Source organism: Bos mutus, chromosome 8, assembly GCF_027580195.1.
Source record: "Bos mutus isolate GX-2022 chromosome 8, NWIPB_WYAK_1.1, whole genome shotgun sequence".
Taxonomy (NCBI): domain Eukaryota; kingdom Metazoa; phylum Chordata; class Mammalia; order Artiodactyla; family Bovidae; genus Bos; species Bos mutus.
Genome location: NC_091624.1, coordinates 100780629 through 100802777, shown reverse-complemented (window position 1 = coordinate 100802777; position 22149 = coordinate 100780629). Strand labels below are relative to the sequence as shown.

Sequence of the window (22149 nt, the reverse complement as noted above, 5' to 3'; positions counted from 1 at the left end):
ATGACAAGATTTGGGAAACTGCTAGAAGAAAGTGGAATGGGAGCAGGAAAGAGGATTTCTAACTAAGGCCAGTCTTCTGCGTTTTGCCCCTTGGCCCAGCCTACCTCATTCTTCTCTTTTATTGTGAATACTAACCATTCTCTTCTCAGGGAATTTAAATATGTTCTTTCTTCTTCTTCTTTTTTTATTTTTTACTACATTCTTTTTTAAAATATTCTTTTGTATTATGGTTTATCTAAGGATATTGAATACAGTTCTCTGCTGTACAATAGGACCTTGTTGTTTATCCATTCTATATATAAAATGTTATGTGGCTAACCCCAATGTCCCACTCCATCCCTTCCCCAACCCCCTCCCCCTTGGCAACCACTAGTGTCTTCTATACCAATGATTCTGTTTCATAGGTAGGTACATTTGCCTCATATTTTAGATTCCACATATAAGCGTTATCATGGTATTTGTCTTTTTCTCTTACTTCACTCAGCTTGATAATCTCTAGTTGCGTCCATGTTGCTACAGATGGCATTATTTCTTTCTGTTTTGTGACTGAGTAGTATTCCATTGCATATATGTACCATGTCTTCTTATCCATTCGTCTGTCAGTGGTCATTTAGGTTATTTCCATATCATGGCTTTTGTGAACAGTGCTGCTGTGAGCATGGTGGTGTTTGTGTCTCTTTGAATTCTATTTTGGTCTGGATATATGCTCAGGACTGGGATTACGGGATCATATTTTTAGTTTTCCTGAGAAACCCCCATACCGTTTTCCACAGTGACTATACCATCTTACATTCCCACCAAAAGTGTAGGAGGGTTCCCTTTTTTCCACATCCTCTCTGGCATCTGTTATTTGTAGGCATTTTAATAATGGCCACCCTGAACCCGTGTGAAGGTGGAACCTCATTGTAGCTTTGATTTTCATTTCTCTAATAGTGCTGTCCATCATCTTTCCACGTGCCTGTTGGCCACTTGTATTGATTTGGAGAAATGTCGGTCTGTTTAGGTCTTCTGATCATTTTTCTATTGGGTTTGTTTTTGTTATTGTTGAGTTGTATGAGCTGTGTGTGTGTTTTGGAAATCAATCCCTTGAGTTGCATTGTTTGCAAATATTTTCTTCCATCCTGTGGGTTGTCTTTCATTTTGCTTATGATTTTTGCTGTGGAAAGCTTGTAATTTTGATTAGGTCCCATTTGTTTATTTTTATTTTTATCACCTTGGGAGACTGACCTAAGAAAACATAGATATGATTTATGTCAGAGAACGTTTTGCCTATGATCTTTTCTAAGAGTTTTATGGTGTCTTATGTTAAGTCTTTAAGGCATTTTGAGTTTTGTGGTTGGTGAGGGGGTGTGTTCTAATTTCATTGATTTACATAGAGCTGTACAACTTTCTTAGCACTGCTTGCTAGAGAAACTGTAGGGAATTTAAGATATGTTCTTGATGAGGAACAGAGCCAAAATCCAGAAGCCTCAAAGAAAACCACTGCTTTCAACATATTATTTAATAAATAACATTTAAGTTTGCCTCTTTATATAAATATAAGGGGTGTGTGTGTGTGTTAGTCGCTCAGTCATGTCCGACTCTTTGCGACCCCATGGACCATAGCCTGACAGTCTCCTCTGTCCATGGGATTCTCCAGGCAAGAATACTGGAGTGTATTGCTGTTCCCGTCTCCAAAATATAAGGTATAGGGGAGGCTAATACTGTTTAGAACTTACGTACATCTTAATTTCCAGTTAAAGTCTATAAGTTGAATTGAAGGAAAACACCAAGATAAACAGATTGACTTCCTAATAATGTCTGTAATCAATAAAGGTAGAACTGGATGAACCCTTAGGCCAAATAACTGGTACAAGGTTATAACTTCAGCAAATAAAAGGAGAAATTGTCAAAAAGAATAAAAATAAGATTTTAGCATAATTGTCTCAATCATTAATAGATCTAATAGACAAACTAAGATGTAGCAGGTCTGAGTAAATAGTAAGTTCATTTTCTATGCATTAGAGTATTTATTAAAATTGACTAGTTAGGTTACAAAAGAAAACCTCAAGTTACAAAAGTAGGAATAGGCTAAAGGCTAACAAAGGTCCATCTAGTCAAGGCTATGGTTTTTCCTGTGGTCATGTATGGATGTGAGAGTTGGACTGTGAAGAAGGCTGAGCACCGAAGAATTGATGCTTTTGAACTGTGGTGGGAGAAGAGTCTTGAGACTTCCTTGGACTGCAAGGAGATCCAACCAGTCCATTCTGAAGGAGATCAGCCCTGGGATTTCTTTGGAAGGAATGATGCTAAAGCTGAAACTCCAGTACTTTGGCCACCTCATGCAAAGAGCTGACTCATTGGAAAAGACTCTGATGCGGGGAGGGATTGGGGGCAAGAGGAGAAGGGGCCGACAGAGGATGAGATGGCTGGATGGCATTACTGACTCGATGGACATGAGTCTGAGTGAACTCCGGGAGTTGGTGATGGACAGGGAAGCCTGGCGTGCTGCGATTCATGGGGTCGCAAAGAGTTGGACACTACTGAGGGACTGAACTGAACTAACATTCATTATCTTCAGAGCTATAAATATATAAATTCATGTACAGTTGGAAATAAAAACTCAGTTTTTTCAGGCATTTAAAATATTTGTAAATAGTTCTTAGCTGAGAAGTAGTGAGATTCCAGTTACATACTATTTAGAGAATAATGAGAATGTAAGAGCAAATCAAAACCTATTTGATATGGTCCAAAAGCATTCAAAGGAAAACACTGTCATTATTTAACCTTTATGAAATTGAGTTTTCAGCTGAAATTAGAAAAAAAAAATGAAACCGTAAAAGAAAAAAGCAGAAATGAATTAAAGATCTAAAAGTTTTGCAATATCCCAGTATGATCTATGTTATTTTAGAACATGTCAAAGAGAATGTAGAGATTATCCTTGAGGATACATGTTCAAACACAGCCAGGAAAATCCTGTGAAAAAGTGTTGAGTAGGAATTTTCTTGACGAGGTATTAAGGATTATGAAACTGTAGTAATTAAAGCAGTGACACTAATGCCAAACTAGACAGAAAATTTCAACATAAGAGTCAAAAGATAATTCCCAAATGTATGAAATTTGTTATATGATAAAGGTGACATTTTTGTATTAGTGGAAAAGAGGTAGTTGAATTAGTAAATGATGGTATCGGTTTATTTTAGAGAAAGTTGTTTTCTTTTCTCACACTCTAATCTCTGTAGATTGAAGATTTTTTAAAAAGTAACAGAAAAAATTGTTGGTAAAGATAATGTTGGGCTTAAGGAGGACACGAGAGGTAGAAACCACTTTTTAAAAGAAGTCATGACTGCTAAAAAAGTCATTGAAAACTTTCCCCATTCTAGTATGAACAAGAGTATAGGCCAACATACTCTCATGCACTGCATAGAAGTCGTAATTTATCATTCAGGTTAAGATCAGTTTTGCTATGGTAACATAAACCCTCAAAAACCTCACTACCTTAAAACAGGCAAGGCTTATTTTTCAAGCTGCATGTCCACTAGGCCTGTGTTCCACTCCATGTCATTCTCACATTAGGACCTGACATGCTAGGATGTCTGTTGTATGGAATAATGCCGTCATTGTGCCCATCATTGTGTGGACGGTGAAAAAGCTCTAGAGCTGCACTGTCCACTGCAGTTTTTTGGTTGTTTAGTCACTCAGTCGTGTCCAGCTCTTTGTGACCCTATGGACTGTAGCCTGCCAGGCTCCTCTCTCCATGGGATTTTCCTGGTGAGAATACTGGAGTGGGTTACCATTTCCTTCTCCAGGGGATCTTCCTGAACCAGGAATTGAACCCACGTCTCCTGCACTGCTTTACTGCTGAGGTACCAGGAAGCCTGTCTACTACAGTAGCCACTAGCTGTGTATGGCTATTTAAATTAATTAATATATTAAAAATTCTTTAAATTCATTTTCTCAGCCACCTTAGCCACATTTCAAGTGTTCAGTAGCTATGTGTGGTTAGTGACTACCATACTGAGATAAAGAACATTTTTATCATCACCAAAGTTCTGTTGTACAGTGCCACCCTAGAGTCTTGCCCTGACAATTAAATGCTCCAGTTCAGAAGTGACACAAGTCACTTCTTTCACAAGTCACTGCCCTGAACTAGTCAAATGGCTTCACCCCAAAACATGACAGGCCAGAAAGTGTGGTCCTTCTGTGTGTCTAGAAGGCAGTCCTTCTGTGTACGCAGATGGTGAGGAATAGCAATAGTAATTACCAGTGTGTAGCCTTTTCAGAGGGCAGTTTAGATATATGTATATTCTCTGAAAAACAACCCTTAAAAATGTTTATGCCCTTCAGTCCTGTCATTCCATTCCCAGGAATACATTCCAAAAAAATAATTGGGCAGTATGGGTATTTTTTACATTAATCTGTTACATTAATTTCTGCAAAAGTCAAAAGCTAGGACTAGGCTTACAGACGGAGAAGGCAATGGCACCCCACTCCAGTACTCTTGCCCGGAAGATCCCATGGACGGAGGAGCCTGGTAGGCTGTAGTCCATGGGGTTGCTAAGAGTCGGACACGACTGAGCGACTTCCCTTTCACGTTTCACTTTCATGCATTGGAGAAGGAAATGGCAACCCACTCCAGTGTTCTTGCATGGAAAATCCCAGGGATGGCGGAGCCTGGTGGGCTGCTGTCTATGGGGTCGCACAGAGTTGGACACGACTGAATCGACTTAGAGAGAGAGAGAGAGAGGCTTACAGAAGAGTTGTAACAGAAGAATCAAAAGCCATGCAAGCTTGAAAATAACGCATACTAAGAACAGCAACAGTCCCAGTAAAAATGCTAACACCTTAGATTTTCACTGCCAGGCAGCATCAGGCCTGTACAGCCATGGACCCTGTGTTTGTGCTTCCTTGAAGGTAAATGTGATGGCATTTACTGTCAATAAATAAAAAGTTAAATTAAAAATTTGATTTGGCTTTCTTAATAAAGTATGATATCACTTATATGTGGAATCTTCCCCAGTGACTCAGTTGTAATGAATCCGCCTGCCAATGCAGGAGACACAAAAGACACAAGTTCAATCCCTGGGTTGGGAATATCCCCTGAAGAAGGAAACGGCAACCCATTCCAGTATTCTTGCCTGTAGATTAGCGGCCTACAGTCCATGGGGTCAGAGAGTCGACAGGACTGAGCAACTGAGCACACACTTGTGAAATCTAAAAATGAACAAGTGACTGTCACAAAAAAGAAACAGATAGGGAGAACAAACTGGTGATTACTAGTGGGGAGAGGGAAGTAACAAGAAAAGGATAGGGAATTAAGAGATACACACTGCTGCTGCTGCTAAGTCGCAAGGATACACTGCTATTGTTGTTCAGTCGATAAGTCGTGTCCGACTCTGCTCCCCCATGGACCGCAGCACACCAGGCTCCTCTGTCCTTCACTGTCTCCTGGAGTTTGCTCAAATTCATGTCCATTGAGTCGGTGGCGCTATCTGTCCATCTCATCCCCTGCTGTCCCCTTGTCCTTTTGCCTTCAATCTTTTCCTGATGAAAAGTCCATATGTTAATGATGGTAATTTCTGGGTTGATTATGTACCAAATATTTTTAATACTAAGTATAGTCAGGCACTGTGCTAGGAACGATATACAGGAAAAAAGGACACAGTCCTTACCCTTTAAAGATTCCTAATCTAGATGGAAGTTCCCTCAGCAGCCACCTTGGTTATCTGATGACTGTTGCCGGTATGGCAGTGCTTAAGTTCAGGTAACCCTTATTTTACTTAATAATGTTGCCAAAGTGGATAGTGATGCTGGCAATTCAGATGTGCCAAAGAAAAGCCATGAAGTGCTTCCTTTAAGTGAAAAGGTGAAAGCTCTAGACTTAATAAGGAAAGAAAAAAAAAATTGGATGCTGAGTTTGCTGAGATCTACTGCAACTTCTGTGAAATTTTGAAGTAGAAAAAATATTCACACTAGTTTTGCTATTACACCTCAAACCTTAAAAGTTATGGCCATAGTGTGTGGTAAGTGCATGGTTAAGAAGAAGGCACACATTTACACAGTAAGATAATTTTGAGAGTGACTACATTCTCATAACTTTTATGATAGTATATTGTAATTGTTCTATTTTATTATGTTATCTTTGTTGTTACTCTTATAGTGCCTAATTTATAAATTAAACTTTATTAAAGATGTGCATGTATAGGGGAAAAAAAAAATATATATATATGGTTTGATACTGTCCTTAGTTTCAGGCATCCACTGGGGATCCAGGAATGTATCCCCCAGGGATAAATGAGAGGAAGGGGGCTGCTAAACCAAAAAGGATAAAATAATTGAAGAATAAGTCAAACCAAAAGTCTGACCTTTTTATTGAACACCATAAAACTTCATTGAGAGCATTAAGATGTTAAGTGAGAGATCATGATTATGGATTGACAATACTGTTAAGATGTTAATTCTTCCCAGATTGATCTAGTGATTCAATCTAATCCCAGGTTCAGCTAGAAAGCTGACCTTCTCATGAAAATTGAGGTGTTGCCTCTTAACATTTAAATGGAAACACGAGTGGACCTGTGTCGTTCCTGGGCAGAGAAGCTTTAAGGGCCTCTGTGTAATTCCACCTGTCCGTTCTTCCCTGATGTAACAATCCTAGATTCAGGGAAGTGGTCGGCTTTCAGCTGAAAGACAGTGTAGTTTGAAAAAGGAAGAAATGGAGGCACAGATTTGGTGATCTGCTCAGGGTCACAGAGCTTGCACAGGTCTTTGAACCCGGGTGAAGCAGTCTGGCTCAAGTCTGTCTACATTTATACCCCTTTCTAAGAGAATTGCTTTGGAACAAAGGTTCGTCTAGTCAAGGCTATGGTTTTTCCTGTGGTCATGTATGGATGTGAGAGTTGGACTGTGAAGAAGGCTGAGCACCGAAGAATTGATGCTTTTGAACTGTGGTGTTGGAGAATACTCTTGAGAGTCCCTTGGACTGCAAGGAGATCCAACCAGTCCATTCTGAAGGAGATCAGCCCTGGGATTTCTTTGGAAGGAATGATGCTAAAGCTGAAACTCCAGTACTTTGGCCACCTCATGCGAAGAGTTGACTCGTTGGAAAAGACTCTGATGCTGGGAGGGATTGGGGGCAAGAGGAGAAAGGGACGACAGAGGATGAGATGGTTGGATGGCATCACTGACTTGATGGACGTGAGTCTCAGTGAACTCTGGGAGTTGGTGATGGATAGGGAGGCCTGGCGTGCTGCGATTCATGGGGCCGAAAAGAGTCGGACACGACTGAGCGACTGATCTGATCTGAAGAGAATTGTTTCTCTACACCCTTGCCTACGGACTAGCTTTTTGAATACTTAACAATCTGATAGAGAATACCTGTTTTTATGAGGTTGAATGTATTTTCATGTTTACTGGCTATATTTATTAACCTTTAAACTACCTGTTAAATAACTTGCCCATTTTTCTTTGGGTCGTTTGCCTTTCTTAGTGGTTTCTGGTGCTTGCCCTTTTGATCAGTTTGCGTCTCTTACTTGTTTCAGTGACTGACCCTGAGGCCTGTTACATTGGCACTGAGCCTTGGAAACCTAAGGAAGCTCTGGAGGAGGATGGTATTATTACTGACAAGGCAGACATATTTGCCTTTGGTCTTACTCTGTGGGAAATGATGACTTTATCTATTCCACACATTAATCTTCCAGATGATGATGATGATGAAGGTATAACTACTTATTTTTAACATAAATCCCAATCTCTCAGTTTGAACTTAAGAATGATTTATAAATTGGGGCTTCCCTGGTAGCCCAGATGGTAAAGAATCTGCCTGCAATGTGGGAGACCTGGGTTCTTCCCCTCCAGGGAAGATCCTCTGGGATCTTCTTAAACTTTAAGAAGGGAATGGCTACCCACTCCAGTGTTTTTACCTGGAGAATTCCATGAACAGAGGAGCCTGGTGGGCTACAGTTCTTGGGGTTGCAGGGTCAGACACTGGTTTAATCTCATACAAATGAGATGTAGATTGAGAACAGGGAGATAAATTGAGAAAATCCAGAGGAGCAAGAAATTACCTTAAAAACTCCTCTTGCCTGAGAAAATGATTGGAAAGGTACCCTAGTAAGGGGATTGGGGTGGCTAACCTTTAAATCCCTGACAATAATTGATCTACACCATGGCAGGACAGTTGAAGAGACTGCCTGTGTAAAATGAAAAGCATATTGGATGATGAATTCTTATTTCAGAACAGTGAGTTTGGGCAGTTGCTAAACTTTTCCATGATTTAAATTTTTAATTTAAATTTTAAGTTAATTGATTTTAATTGTTTCTAACTCCTTCATGAGCAGATAAAACTTTTGATGAAAGTGATTTTGATGATGACGCATACTACGCAGCTTTGGGAACTAGGCCACCTGTTAATATGCAGGAACTGGATGAAACATACCAGAAAGTAATTGAGCTCTTCTCCGTATGCACTAATGAAGATCCTAAAGACCGTCCTTCTGCTGCGTGCATTGTTGAGGCTTTAGAAGTGGATATCCTGTGATCAACTCGTACCCATGACTGCTGGAGCCTCAAGTATGGCTCATGTATATAGCCGTTCTGTTTACCATGATACATTTATGTAGTTATTATGATGATCCATAATTATTAGATGGAAGTGGCCTATTGTAGGACCACAGATAGCACCTTATTAACATTTGAACAACTGTTTCTATTATAAAGGTAGTTCATGTATGCTTATGTTAATAAACATTAGAAATTGTAAAGGGTTTTCTATAAAGTTTAAGAAACTACTAAAAAATTTGAACTTGTTTATATAGATTTAAAATAGTGCTATAAAAACTTATGTCTAACAATTTGGGCAGAGTGAGTTTTATTCATGATCTTTCTCAGATGTTCTCTCTTAATGGATCTACTGAAATGAGCACTTTGTGTATTACAGAATAAGTCTACATTTCCTTACCTCTTAAAACCTTTTGCTGGCCTTTCTTGGTTGATGTGCTTATTAAATAGGGTCACTGAGACCAGAGACCTGGGATATGGCTCACAAGAGGAGTTCCCTGGGTACATCCAAACATTTTTGGTTAAGGCTTGTCTTGTTCCAGAGCTTTGGTTTTTGCTTTAATTTGTTGAATGAATATTCTGTACTGGTATCTTTAATATTTTTATTTACTGATCTATATCTTAAGCATATCACAGTATTGGTGTAAATAAAACTCTAATAGGACAACATGGAATAAAGGACATGTCAGTTACCCAAAGGTGTGTTATCCTATTTTGTACTCCATTGTATTGAGTCTTGTCATTAAACTTATTGAGTGAGTGTTGTCATTAAACTTATTGAGTGAAAGCAAGTTTTTCCCTCTTTCTTGGCCTTATTTTGTTAATCTGTAAAATGAGAGTGATTTGAATCCTTATTTTCTATCTGTGAGCCACATCTCCCTGGGATTTTTCAAGTACTGAATTGTGCTTGTGAATCTACTGATACATCTAGGGTAAAAATTACTGTGATGTAGGGGATCTTAGATTAAGAACCACTGCACTCTGGGCTTTAAACAATTCTGGAATTCAACAGAAGGTTCCTTTTAGTATGAGATTGTACCAAGCAATACTATACAGATCATTAATGGCTTATCTTCTGTAAAAAGATCATTAAAGTGTCAAGAAAGTGAATGGAAAACTACATATAAAAAGCATGCTGCTTGTTATAGTCTCAAATGCTACATGAGAAAAGGCCGAAAAATTGGTGAGCTAAGAATCTAGGAAAAACTAAGATTCCTTTCCAATACCAAATAAATGAGCAGAAATTTTAAAACAAAACCTATCATAGAAAATAGAAGACATAATAGGGTCAACAATGCCAAAAGTTGGGTCTTTATCAGGTCTCATCTAGAGAGCAAAAAAGACATGTCAAGACAGAAACATCACTGCAGATCCTAAGCATACCCAATCTCATTCATAAATGTGAAAAATCCCAAACAAACCCAAACTGATAATATAAAAAGGAAAAACTTCATCAAGACCAAGTTGGATCTATTTCAGGAAGGCTAGCCATGAAATTAAAAGATGCTTACTCCTTGGAAGGAAAGTTATGACCAACCTAGATAGCATATTGAAAATCAGACATTACTTTGCCAACAAAGGTCCGTCTAGTCAAGGCTGTGATTTTTCCAGTGGTCATGTATGGACGTGAGAGTTGGACTGTGAAGAAAGCTGAGTGCTGAAGAATTGATGCTTTTGAACTGTGGTGTTGGAGAAGACTCTTGAGAGTCCCTTGGACTGCAAGGAGGTCCAACCAGTCCATTCTGAAGATCAGCCCTGGGATTTCTTTGGAAGGAATGATGCTAAAGCTGAAACTCCAGTACTTTGGCCACCTCATGCGAAGAGTTGACTCACTGGAAAAGACTGATGCTGGGAGGGATTGGGGGCAGGAGGAGAACGGGATGACAGAGGATTAGATGGTTGGATGGCATTACTGACTCAATGGACGTGAGTCTGAGTGAACTCCGGGAGTTGGTGATGGACAGGGAGGCCTGGCGTGCTGCATTTCATGGGGTCGCAAAGAGTCGGACACGACTGAGCGACTGAACTGAACTGAGGTTGGTTTAACATTTAAACAACCATATTAATATAAGAAAAATCAAAGGATGGAATTTTGATAAAGTTCAGAATCTTCAAGATGTTTAAAGGAGTCTGAGAAACCTGGGGACAGAAAGGAACTTCCTTAATATAAGAAAAGGGCCCATATCTAACAAAATCTATAGTAAACATCATTTTACACTAACTTTGGCCACCTCATGTGAAGAGTTGACTCATTGGAAAAGACTCTGATGCTGGGAGGGATTGGGGACAGGAGGAGAAGGGGACGACAGAGGATGAGATGGCTGGATGGCATCACTGACTCGATGGACATGAGTCTGAGTGAACTCCAGGAGTTGGTGATGGACAGGGAGGCCTGGCGTGCTGCGATTCATGGGGTCGAAAAGAGTCGGACACGACTAAGCAACTGATCTGATCTGATAGATTGGAAGTGAGCATTCCACTGAAAGTCATATGTTGGTAACTAATCCCCAATGTGTTTGTATCTGGAAGTGGGGCCTTTGGAAGGTAACTGCAAGAGGGTGAAGCCCTCACAAATGGGATTGGTGCCCCTATAAAAGAGATGTGAAATAAAATTTGTATTGTATGGCAAGACAAAAACAAAACAGAATGTTCTCTGCTCTTCGGCTTCTCTCCGTTCCCCTATGCACTATGTACCTGGCATTATGCGTTGACCAAACCTCCCCATCAGCAGAAATACCTGCCAAGACATAAAGATGGCTAACAGGCACATGAAAAGGTGCTCAACATCCCTAATTAGAGAAACTCAAAACTACAATAAGGTATCATCTCATGCAGTTCAGAATGGCTGCTGCTGCTAAGTCGCCTCAGTCGTGTCCGACTCTTAGCGACCCCATGGACTGCAGCCTACCAGGCTCTTCCATCCATGGGATTTTCCAGGCAAGAGTACTGGAGTGGGTTGCCATTGCCTTCTCCGTCAGAATGGCTATCATCAAAAATCTACAAATAATGCTCAATAATTACATAAATGCATAAATAATACATAATGCATAAGTAATAAATGCATCAATAATCTACAAATAAATAGGGTGTGGACAAAAGGGAGCCCTCTTACAATAGGTGGGAATGTAAATTGGTGCAGCCACTATGGAGAACAGTATGGAAGTTCTTTAAAAAAAAAAAAGATTTACCACCTGATCCAGCAATCTCACGCCTAGGCATATATCCAGAGAGGACAAAAACTACTTAAAGACAAGCACCCTAGTGGTCACTGCAGCACTATTTACAATAGTGAAGACATGGAAGCAACATATATGTCCATCAACAAATGAATGGATAAAGTATATATATATATCATTTTATGGTATATATTCATATATGAAAGCCATAAAAAACTGAAATAATGCCATTGGCAGCAACATGGATGGACCTAGAGACTATCATACTATGTCAAAGAAGGAAAAATATATCACTTATATGTGGAATCCTAAAAACAGAACACGTGAACTTCTTTAAAAAACAGACACAAAATACAGATTTATAGTTACCAATGGGGAAAGGAAGGGGGATAAATAAATATGAAGTAAAATACATACTCCTATATATGAAATAGATAACAAGGACTTCTATAAAACACAGGAAGCTATATTCAATGTCTTGTAGTCTATAATGGAAAAGAATCTGAAAAATATACAACTGAATCACTTTGCTATATACCTGAAACACTGTAAATAAAGTGTGGGAAAGTTGCTCAGTCGTGTCTGACTCTGTGACCCCATTAACTATACAGTCCATGGAATTCTGCAGGCCAGAATACTGGAATACTGGGTAGCCTTTCCCTTCTCCATGGATCTTCCCAACCCAGGAATCAACCCCAGGTCTCCGGCATTGTGGGCAGATTCTTTACCAGCTGAGCCACAAGGGAAGCCCAAAATCAAGTATACTTTGGTAAAATAAATAAAATGGGAAGAAAGATTTAATAAAAAGTAAGAACTAACACCCAAAAAAGATGTCCTTTTCATTATAGGGGACTGGAATGCAAAAGTAGGAAGTCAAGAAACACCTGGAGTAACAGGCAAATTTGGCCTTGGAATACGGAATGAAGTAGGGCAAAGACCAATAGAGTTTTGCCAAGAAAATGCACTGGTCATAGCAAACACCCTCTTCCAACAACACAAGAGAAGACACTACACGTGAACATCACCAGATGGTCAACACTGAAATCAGATTGATTATCTTCTTTGCAGCCAAAGATGGAGAAGCTCTATACAGTCAGCAAAAAGAAGACTGGGAGCTGAGTGTGGCTCAGATCATGAACTCCTTATTGCCAAATTCAGACTTAAATTGAAGAAAGTAGGGAAAACCACTAGACCATTCAGGTATGACCTAAATCAAATTCCTTATGATTACAGAGTAGAAGTGAGAAATAGATTTAAGGGACTAGATCTGATAGAATGCCCGATGAACTATGGATGGAGGTTCATGACACTGTACAGGAGACAGGGATCAAGACCATCCCCATGGAAAAGAAATGCAAAAAAGCAAAATGGCTGTCTGAGGCGGCTTTACAAATAGCTGTGAAAAGAAGGGAAGCGAAAAGCAAAGGAGAAAAGGAAAGATATAAGCATCTGAATGCAGAGTTCCAAAGAAAAGCAAGGAGAGAGAAAGCCTTCCTCAGTGATCAATGCAAAGAAATAGAGGAAAACAACAGAATGGGAAAGACTAGAGATCTCTTCAAGAAAATTAGAGATACAAAAGGAACATTTCATGCAAAGATGGGCTCAATAAAGGACAGAAATGGTATGGACCTAACAAAAGCAGAAGATATTAAGAAGAGGTGGCAAGAATACACAGAAGAACTGTACAAAAAAGAGCTTCACGACCCAGATAATCACGATGGTGTGATCACTGACCTAGAGCCAGACATCCTGGAATGTGAAGTCAAGTGGGCCTTAGAAAGCATCACTACAAACAAAGCTAGTGGAGGTGATGGAATTCCAGTGGAGCTATTTCAAATCCTGAAAGATGATGCTGTGAAAGTGCTGCACTCAAATATGCCAGCAAATTTGGAAAACTCAGCAGTGGCCACAGGACTGGAAAAGGTCCGTTTTCATTCCAATCCCAAAGAAAGGCAATGCCAAAGAATGCTCAAACTACCGCACAATTGCACTCATCTCACACGCTAGTAAAGTAATGCTCAAAATTCTCCAAGCCAGGCTTCAGCAATATGTGAACCATGAACTTCCAGATGTTCAAGCTGGTTTTAGAAAAGGCAGAGGAACCAGAGATCAAATTGCCAACATCCGCTGGATCATGGAAAAATCAAGAGAGTTCCAGAAAAACATCTATTTCTGCTTTATTGACTATGCCAAAGCCTTTGACTGTGTGGATCACAATAAACTGTGGAAAATTCTGAAAGAGATGGGAATACCAGACCACCTGATCTGCCTCTTGAGAAATTTGTATGCAGGTCAGGAAGCAACAGAACTGGACATCGAACAACAGACTGGTTCCAAATAGGAAAAGGAGTATGTGAAGGCTGTATATTTTCACCCTGCTTATTTAACTTATATGCAGAGTACATCATGCGAAATGCCAGGCCGGATGAAGCCCAAGCTGGAATCAAGATTGCTGGGAGAAATATCAATAACCTCAGATATGCAGATGACACCACCCTTATGGCAGAAAGTGAAGAGGAACTCAAAAGCCTCTTGATGAAAGTGAAAGAGGAGAGTGAAAAAGTTGGCTTAAAGCTCAACATTCAGAAAACTAAACTAAGATCATGGCATCTAGTCCCATCACTTCATGGGAAATAGATGGGGAAACAGTGGAAACAGTAGCTGACTTTATTTTTTGGGGCTCCAAAATCACTACAGATTGTGACTGCAGCCATGAAATTAAAAGATGCTTACTCCTTGGAAGGAAAGTTATGACCAACCTAGATAGCATATTGAAAAGCAGAGACATTACTTTGCCAACAAAGCTCCGTCTAGTCAAGGCTATGGTTTTTGCAGTGGTCATGTATGGATGTGAGAGTTGGACTGTGAAGAAAGCTGAGTGCCGAAGAATTGATGCTTTTTAACTGTGGTGTTGGAGAAGACTCTTGAGAGTCCCTTGGACTGCAAGGAGATCCAACCAGTCCATTCTAAAGGAGATCAGTCCTGGGATATCTTTGGAAGGAATGATGTTAAAGCTGAAACTCCAGTACTTTGGCCACCTGATGTGAAGAGTTGACTCATTGGCAAAGACTCTGATGCTGGGAGGGATTGGGGGCAGGAGGAGAAGTGGAAGACAGAGGATGAGATGGCTGGATGGCATCGCTGACTTGATGGACATGGGTTTGAGTAAACTCCGGGAGTTGGTGATAAACAGGGAGGCCTGGTGTGCTGCGATTCATGGGGTCGCAAAGAGTCGGCCACGACTGAGCGACTGAACTGTACTTGAACTGACTGAATGACATTATCAATGTGTAGATTATTTTAGAATTTTTTTATATACTTTTGTGTGACAAAAATAAAAATTTATTTTGGAAACAAATTTCTAATCAAAATAAAATACTATTAAAGAAATAAAGTTGCAAGATTAGAAGGGGGAGCTCTCATGCATGCCCTATTAAGACAGATGAGCCCAACAAGAAGCGGACTTTCTCTCCTAGCAACTGCTCAGCCAATGAGACAGGGTCACAACTCACCCAGCGCTAAGTGCAGAACTGTTTACTACTGCCCTCCCAACTTCCTCTTTCTCTCTTTTAAGAGTTCTCTCCGTGTTTTTGCTGAGGACTTGAACATGGTCAAATATGGTTGCAGACCCTGAATTGTAATTCTTTGCTGATCTTGAATAAACTCATTTTTGCTAGAAAGCTATGTGGCAGTCTATTTGTTTTAGGTCAGCAGCTGCTATAAGTATCTGTGCAGGTTGTTGTGTAGATATAGTTTTTTTATAAAGAGCATGTACTACTTTTACAACCACAAACTAAAATGAAAATCAGTGCATTCAACTGAATAAGAGAATAGAAAAATAATACAGAAAAGAATTTTAATTGATTCATCATAAAGGCATCGAGCAAAATAATGTTAATGAAGTTTTAAAATAAAATATTTCAGACAATTTTTAAACACAGCAGTACAGAAACTAGCATTAAAATGTTTGGAAAATTTACACACATTTTAACACTTTCACAGTCTTTTGAGAAACCAAACTTTAAAATTTTAGAACTATTAACTTAAAGGCAAATAAAAGAATGTAGAGGAACAGATTCTACAGAGTTATGACCTGGACACTACTTCCCTAGAGTCTTACTGCCAGAGTGAAGCTACATGACTTTATAATAATAAAAAAAGCTGAATAATTCTGTTTTTCAAAGTATCCATGAATTATATTAGAAAAATGTATCCATATTTAGGTATATTTACATAAAGTCATCATGTTCTGTGGCCCATCAGCCTAGACATATTTATTATCCTTGGTTCTGTTAAATTTTAAATCTGTTAGAGGTTTAAAATCTAACCATATGAATCATCTAATCCAAATGGGTATCCATTTTGTTAGACACCAATCACCAGTAATAAGTTCACTAAAGAAAAGTAGCACAAACACCAAAAATTAATGACAATAGTGCAATTACAAAGTTTAATTATTTCTGAAGTGTGCTTTCTGAATAATGATTTTTAAAGTGAAAAGTATTTAGCTATAAATTCTGTTCTATACAAAAGGACATCTGTCCCCGGTACAAATTGGGAATTCAGAATACTTTAACTATACTCAAACTGAGTTGCTACAGCCAAGTACCTATAAAATGAGAATTTTGTGTATGAAATCAGGAGTTACTTTTAAAAATACGGATGGAAATTTGCCTATCTTTAAACTTTCTGATCAGGCATGAAGTAATTCCGGCCTCAAAGTTTACTTTATAAATAACTGGTCAAATTTCTGTGAAAAACCAATGTTCTTACACAGAAGAGAAATAATTTTCCAGTTATAGCTACAAAGTTTCATAATTAAGGATTCAGAGTGCTAGTCAGTATACATTAAAGATTTTTCCTTTCTTTGTATCCCTAGATACTTGCTATTTGTTAAATAGTTTGTATTTTATGATAATAGGCTGTCAGAACTCATTCACACAGTAACTGTTCTATAGTTGAAATTGGTTTCAATTATTAAAATTGTATACAAGGAAATTAGGTGTGTTGCAGTACTTGGTTGCAAATAACTTGCCATCTGGTGTTGGGTCAGAAAATGCTATTTCATTAGTGCTGAGAAAACAGCCAAACATGAAGCAATTCCTAAAAAAAAGAGGAAAAGACAATTTAACAATGGAACTAACTTTAAATTTTGATTAAACATGAGCACAGTATTTTAAAGCAATCTAGTTAAAAAAAACTTCAATCTCTTTGTTTTTCAGTCACTAAGTCGTGTCTAACTTCTTTGCGACCCCATGGACTGTAGCCCTCCACGCTCCTCTGTCCATGGGATTTCCCAGGCAATCCTGGAGTGGGTTCACATTTCCTAATCCAGGGGATCTTCCTGACCCAGGTATCGAACTCTTGTCTGCTGCACTGGCAGGAATGAGTTTTTTTTTTTTTTTTAAACCACTGAGTCACCTGGGAAGCCCCTCAATCTTTTTAAATATTCTTAGTTAAAATTATTTTATTAAGTGGTAAAATGACTCAATGTCTTATATTTCAGGGGGTGGAAGTTTAATGGTATCATTTCACAGGTGAGAAAACTAAGGCCCATAAAAAGTTCTGCTGAGAGGCAAAGAGAACCATACAAACCATCCAGTTGACTCTAGGTGATCCATGGTAATAATAAGCTACTGATATGAAATAGTATTGCTAATTAAAAGCCACAGATAATTACAAAAAAAATATAACACCAACAATTTTAACCAATAACTATCTTCTTTTTAACTACATCACACATTCAGAGCTTTAAGAAGGCAAAACCTAATTTTGCCTTTTGACTACATTTTGACTACATTTTGACTGCATTTTGACTACAGTTCTCCTTGATCCAGCTCAACTGGGATTAAAAGCAATAAAGTGAAATAGCTGAAAGAATTCAACAAAACTGAGGGATATTCTATGAAATAACTGGCCTTAGTCTTTAAATTCGTCAAAGTCCTAAAAGACAAAGAAAAGCTAAGTAACTTACAGGTTAAGGAAGATGAAGACTAAAGAGATATTATGACTAAAAGCAATGTGTAATCCTGAAGAGAAAAAAAAAATGATATGAAGGGCATTTGAGACAAATAACAAAACTGAAGTATGAACTATACTGCTGCTGCAAGTTGCTTCAGTCGTGTCCAACTCTCTGAGACCCCATAGACGGCAGCCCACTAGGCTCCGCCGTCTCTGGGATTCTCCAGGCAAGAACACTGGAGTGGGTTGCCATTTCCTTCTCCAATGCATGAAAGTGAAAAGTGAAAGTGAAGTCACTCAGTCGTGTCCGACTCTTAGCGACCCCATGGACTGAAGCCTACCAGGCTCCTCCATCCATGGAATTTTCCAGGCAAGAGTACTGGAGTGGGGTGCCATTGCCTTCTCCAATGAACTATACATTAGATATTAAATATCCTAAATTTGGTAACTGAGCTGTTCTTATATAAGAGAATATACTTGAACATACTGAAAAACTAAGGGGGTAAAGAGGCATATTATATGTAACTTACTTTAAAATAATTCAGGAAGAAAATAAAAAAGAATCTGGACAAAGATACTGAGGGTGTTCTTTTTACTATTCTTCCTATTCTTTCATATGTGAAATTACTTCAAAATAAAAAAGAATTGGATTCAATGAGAAGTTAAGATATCCGCTTCAAGTATACTTACTATATAATTGAATAAAAAGTGTATTGCTATATATACTAGACTCCAAAGCAAAGTATTGATTAAGCAGTTCTCTTTGCTTCATGAATGATGGTATGAGCTACAGAAAAAGTATTATTAGATCTGTGGCTTTGAGTCCTATCTCCTTTTACTATCTCCATCAGTGTAATCTGTACTAATAATCCTATCTGAGCCTCAGCTGCTTCTGATGCAAAACAATTAGGAATAATACTGTTCACTTGTGAGGATTTAAAACATACATTGTCTGTAGAGAGAGATGATTAGGCTCCTCACATACAGGAGAGCTGCCAATTATGTTACCTGTATCTCCAACCCAAGTGTGTGAGAAGATATGTTCTCAAATGATTGTTTTATATTTCTCCTTTGCAACTTTATTTTTATCACTGCTTACAATCCATTGCCTTAGTATTCAAAGTATTACCTATATACCAGCAATGTTCAGCATCAGCCAAGAGCTTGTTAGAAATGCAGCATCTCAGGCCCACCCCAATCTACTGAATCACACCTGCATTTGAGCAAGATCCCCAAGTTGGTCACAGGCACTTTCACATTTGAGAAGCACCGGACTACTGCCTGGTAGAACCAGGTTAAATACTGGTATTCTCCATGGCCTTCCGTGGTGGCTCAGATGGTAGAGTGTTCCTACAATGCAGGATACCTGGGTTCAATCCCTGGGTCAGGAAGATCCCCTGGAGAAGGGAATGGCTAACCCACTTCCAGTATTCTTGCCTGGAGAATCCCACGGACAGAGGAGTCTGGCGGGCTCCATGGGGTTGCTAAAAGTGGGACAAAACTGAGTGGCTAACACACACACACTTTCTCTCTCTCCATACCAAATTTATGTATCGCAATAAAAAATAAAGAAAGTGGAGGTTATTTCACAATTAACTACAAACAAAAATCTTCATAGACACCAACTTTTCTCACTGCTCCCCTTTTAAGGTATGTGTGAGTGAGAGTTCTCTTATATATGTTAGATATACTGGACTTTTACTAATTAGATAAATGATTTATAAATAACTATTCTCTGGGTTGTCTTGCTAATTCACTTTTACATTTAGTTACATTTGTGTTACAGTAAGTCTCTATTAATCATCTAGTCACACATCAATAAACATACAATTTCTACAATTCTTTTAAACCTCTCTTTTGTTTTTATAGGTTATATTTATTTAAATTAATTTTACATCTGTTGAATCAAAAAGTTGGACTTGTATTTTCCATTTGTTTGCCTTCTATTTCCTAGCAATTTATCTTTACTTTATCTTATTAATGTGTTGGTCTATAACAAAATCCAGTCTTTGACTACAGGTAGTTTGAAAAGCAATGGTCTAGAATATTTCACACTTGGAATACTGTATGCAAAATTGAATACACCTAGTACTTTTTTTTCGTTTCAGTGTCAGCACTGCCTCAGCCTGACTTTGGTAGTATTTACACAGACCAACATCATTCCCTTTGGCTCATGAGCGAGGAAAGCTTCTGGGAGAGCTAACCTGGGTCTGACCAATTGTACTTCTTACCTGAGCGTGTCTACCAGTCGTCGTGCAATGCGCTTTCTTCTTTTCAGTCTGAAGACCCAGATTCTACTTATCCCACACACTGCAGGTTCTGGTACATCTGAACATTGCCAAGCCCTCTGACATTCTTTAGAGCTTGGGGTTTCTGGGCCAGTTGGTTCAGACAGGACACGGAAGGCCTGCAGTGATGCACAGAGGCATTAGAGCTAATGGTACAGCTGAGTTCACATTTCTTTTTAAACAAAACCTAAGTATCTAAAATAAATCTTATTCCACCTTCACAAAAATGTTTAAGTTCTTTGCTATTTCTTGAATTCTTGCCCAATTATATTCACTTAATGCAGAAAAATGATAGTAGTGTTGAGATATTCCCATATACTAGTGTATTACACTGGAGAAGGCAATGACAACCCACTCCAGTACTCTTGTCTGGAAAATCCCACGGACGGAGGAGCCTGGTAGGCCGCGGTCCATGGGGTCGCTAAGAGTCGGATGCGACTGAGCGACTTCACTTTCACTTTTCACTTTTATGCACTGGAGAAGAACATGGCAACCCACTCCAGTGTTCTTGCCTGGAGAATCCCAGGGACGGGGGAGCCTGGTGGGCTGCCGTCTATGGGGTCGCACAGAGTCGGACACGACTGAAGCGACTTAGCAGCAGCAGCAGTGTATTACACCAATGTGAAATTTCCTTCTTTTATTGATTTAAAAAAATGATAAAATTCAGACTCTTAATAAAGCACATAAGCTTCTCCCATTCTTTCCATCCTAAAGTGTATATAAGATACCCTAAAAAAATTAATAACACTATAGGTTTTTGCATATAAACTATGAAATTGGTATTTTAATTCTTATTTTGAAATCATTGTAGATTCAGAGGAAGTTGACAAATGGCACAGAGAGGACGTGTATCCTTCACCCTATTTCCCCCAATGGTTACATCTTCCATAATTGTAGTACAATACCAAAACTGAGAAGTTAACATGGGAACAATGTGGGTAGGACAGTTCTGTGATAATTCATCATATCTGAATATTGATTTAACCATCACTACAATCAAAATATAAAGCTACTGCATTATCATGAAGCTCTTCCTCTTGCTACTTCTCTATAATCACACCCATTTTCTCCCCTCCACCATTGCTAAGCCGTGCAACCACAATCTGTTCTGTCTAAAATTCTGATATTTTGAGAATATCATATAAATGGACTCATACAGCATGTGATCTTTTGAGAATGGCTCTTTTTCACTCAGCAATACGCTCTTGATAACCTGTCCAAGTTGTTGCATATATCAACAGTTTGTTCCTTTTTATTGCCAAGTAACATTCCACTGTATGGATATACTAGCGTGTTTAATCAATCACTTACTGAAGGACACTTTGGTTGTTTCCAGCTACCGGCTATTACAAATAAAGCTGCTACAAACACTCAGCTACGGGCTTTTGTGTAGACATAAATTTTCATTTCTGGAATAAATGCCCAGGACTATGATTGCTGAGTCATACGGTAAATGTATAATTAATTTTTTAAGAAACTGCCAACCTGTTCCCAGAGTGGCTGTAATATTTTACATTCCCTCCAACAATGAATGAAAAAACCTCATTTCCCTGCACCCACACCAGCATTTGCTATTGTCACTGTTTTCCACTATAGCTGTTCTTAGGTGTATGTGAAACTTTAACTTCCATCAAGAACACTTTGCTTTTGAAATGAGAATGAACAGAAGAGTACATGTAGGAGTCAGTTGGCTATACAGATCTTCCTCAACTTACAAAGTTACATCCTGATAAACATAGGTTATAAGCTGAAAACACTATACCTTGAAAAGAAGTGCATTTAATACACCTAACCAGTGAACTTTATTTTTTTGGGCTCCAAAATCACTGCAGATGGTGACTGCAGCCATGAAATTAAAAGACGCTTACTCCTTGGAAGGAAAGTTATGACCAACCTAGATAGCATATTCAAAAGCAGAGACATTACTTTGCCAACAAAGGTCTGTCTAGTCAAGGCTATGGTTTTTCCTGTGGTCATGTATGGATGTGAGAGTTGGACTGTGAAGAAAGCTGAGCGCCGAAGAATTGATGCTTTTGAACTGTGGTGTTGGAGAAGACTCTTGAGAGTCCCTTGGACTGCAAGGAGATCCAACCAGTCCATTCTAAAGGAGATCAGCCCTGGCATTTCTTTGGAAGGAATCGTGCTAAAGCTGAAATCCAGTACTGTGGCCACCTCTTGTGAAGAGTTGA

General features: G+C 38.8%; 2 protein-coding genes across 3 annotated transcripts in view; one reads left to right on the top strand and one right to left on the bottom strand.

Annotated features, from left to right (window-relative positions):
* Positions 1-9318, top strand: part of PBK (PDZ binding kinase) — a 32919-nt gene extending 23601 nt beyond the window's left edge. The window contains exons 7-8 of the mRNA XM_070376143.1: positions 7518-7694; positions 8316-9318. Coding sequence (XP_070232244.1) covers positions 7518-7694; positions 8316-8515 — 377 coding nt within the window. The 3' untranslated portion in view covers positions 8516-9318. The remainder of the gene's footprint in view (positions 1-7517; positions 7695-8315) is intronic.
* A 6253-nt stretch (positions 9319-15571) lies between these two features.
* Positions 15572-22149, bottom strand: part of ESCO2 (establishment of sister chromatid cohesion N-acetyltransferase 2) — a 28513-nt gene continuing 21935 nt past the window's right edge. For both annotated transcript variants that reach the window (XM_070375994.1, XM_070375995.1), the window contains exons 10-11: positions 19904-20079; positions 15572-16814 (exon numbers count right to left, since the gene is read on the bottom strand). In XM_070375994.1, the coding sequence (XP_070232095.1) occupies positions 16682-16814; positions 19904-20079 (309 nt within the window). In that variant the 3' untranslated portion in view covers positions 15572-16681. The remainder of the gene's footprint in view (positions 16815-19903; positions 20080-22149) is intronic.